The 2,342-nt window shown below is 36.8% G+C and overlaps 1 protein-coding gene across 1 annotated transcript in view; it reads right to left on the reverse strand.

Annotated features, from left to right (window-relative positions):
• Positions 1–421: 421 nt before the first annotated feature.
• LOC107599307 (plexin-A2-like) overlaps positions 422–2,342 on the reverse strand; it is a gene marked incomplete at its 3' end in the record, with an annotated part of 81,422 nt that continues 79,501 nt past the window's right edge. Inside the window, exon 4 of the mRNA XM_016290862.1 lies at positions 422–556. Coding sequence (XP_016146348.1) covers positions 422–556 — 135 coding nt within the window. The remainder of the gene's footprint in view (positions 557–2,342) is intronic.

Consider the following 2,342-nt stretch of genomic DNA (forward strand, 5'->3'; position numbering starts at 1 on the left):
AACTAAAGTTGCTATTGAGAAATAGTCACACTTACCTTTTTTTACTCTGAGGCAAAAAGTGGGTTTTCCATAATACTGTGACGTACAGGGTTACTGTGATATAAAATGACTCATACCGCCCAACTCTACTCTGCAATGCATCCCATGGGAAGTGTTGTGTGTATTGATATTATATGAGCAGGATCTCTCTCCATCTCTCTCTCTTCATTATGCTGTCGAGAGAGAGTGACCTTGTTTCACTCCATCTCTCCTCCTTCAGCTGTCCCTCCATCACTCTCTCCTTCACTGACACAGCTACTCTACCCTCTTCCCATTGCTCTCTTTCATTAGAGGATGCTGTCACGTTCTCTCCGTCCTACAGCTGTTATGGATGGATGAAAGACGACGAGAGGAGAAAGCATATACATGCATATATTCAGACCTGTCTCTCCGACATGACGTAGATGTAGCTGTTGTCCAGGGAAAAGGCCATGTCTCTAAGAATAGAGCTTCCATCTTTGATGACCGGCAGAGTTTCATACTGGACGCCACCTTGAGGAGGACCATCAACACGAATCTGACAGAGAAAGAGGAAAACATACAATCATGAGAACAACTGTAATCATCGAAACAATTGTAATATATATATATATATATTTTTTTTTAAGGATAATGTTATATTCTATAATAAATTAAATTAAAATAATAAATTATTTTATAAAAACAAATTGTATATCGTATATAATACATGTAATATAACTAATTATATATTGTATAATTTTATATTGTATAATAATATTTTTATATTGTAGTGAATTTTTATATTATTTTATATACTTTTTATATATTTTTATGTATTATTATATATATACATTACACTCTATACTACATTAAAAATATTATTAGTAATATAAAATATATTAGTACATTTTCTTTATATATATATATATATATATATATATATATATTTCATACATTATAGATTACTATATTATTATATATATGATAGATTTTTTTAGACTTTAAACAGTATTACAGTGACTAAAGGGGTTTTGATCAGGTCAAAGGTCATCTCAGAGCAATAAAATCAGATGAAATACTAATTGACGTCACAGGTTTCACATTAAACCATCTCCTCCCACTGCTTTCACCCACCCCAAAAGACAATTAAAAACCCAGGACACATTGCGGCTGTCCTGCACGGAGTGTGTGTCTCTGATCAGGGTCAGTCCTAGGTCATGTGTCTGTCTAGTAGTGCTTTACAATAGAGGACGAGCCTAACAGAGACCCAGGAGAGCAAAGATCATTCAACTAAACCAATCAGAGTGCAAAGGCAAAAACAAATAACAGTTATGATTACTGTCAAATCACAATCTTTCTCAACACAATTCTGGCCCAAAGCACGTCCACACTGCACTAAAGCCCTGTTCAAGCATTAGTCCACTCCCCTGAATGTAAAAACCATCTGTGAGCGGCAGACTCCCAATCCACTAAACTGACATTTACAGCACACTGACATCCTGCCGTAATGGTAAATGTGTTCATACATAAAACATGTCAGCCAGTCAACAAGACCCGCCTCCTCTTGTTCAGCCGAGCGTGACCCTGATACGACCTGCCGCACGCACCACAGGGACCTTATGTCACGGAGAACTATGTGTCCAGCAGTCTACAGAGGGCACTTTGAAAAACATACTTCATTTGCAGGCAGGAAGTGGGTCTGGCATGATGGCTGTAGAGTTAAATGTTGTGTTCACTGGTCCTACAGGGGCCTATAAAGCAATCAGACATGGACACTGCAAGTGGGTTCTGTGGATGGATCTATAAAGGTGATGGAGGCATGCACAGGTTTAAAGGCCAAGGATCCCTTGGTGGATAGAGAAATGGAGCAATGACCCCCTGTTAGATACTGTATACTTTACACACTGATATTGCTAAGCCATTTACATAGATTTTTTTCAAAACAAGTCATATAAAGATTTATTAGTATTCATTCACATGCTTTATCTTTTTTTTATAATTCATTTTATTTATTTGTTTTTGTTTTTATAATTATATACACATACACTTACATTCTTTCCCACAAAAAATTAGTTTGAAATCAGTCCCAATGTTCTGAGTGGTATATGTGCAATGTCTTCAGCTACACTGATCCTTTAATTTCCCCGAAAGCCTTTGGAAATGGATTCTGTCTTAAAGTTTCTCTTTCTCTGGACCACTGATCTGTCGTTCACCTGGCTTGAGTCTCGTCCTGTCATCGTTGTTCTGTCTGTCAAAGTCTTGTCTTCTCCTTACAAGCTTCTGCAACATTTGCTCATTACTTTTTCATTATTGGCACATTCTCTCTCTCTCTCTCTCTCTCT

This window comes from Sinocyclocheilus grahami, unplaced genomic scaffold (assembly GCF_001515645.1).
Source record: "Sinocyclocheilus grahami isolate Dianchi unplaced genomic scaffold, SAMN03320097.WGS_v1.1 scaffold13.1, whole genome shotgun sequence".
In the NCBI taxonomy this organism is placed as follows: Eukaryota; Metazoa; Chordata; class Actinopteri; order Cypriniformes; family Cyprinidae; genus Sinocyclocheilus; species Sinocyclocheilus grahami.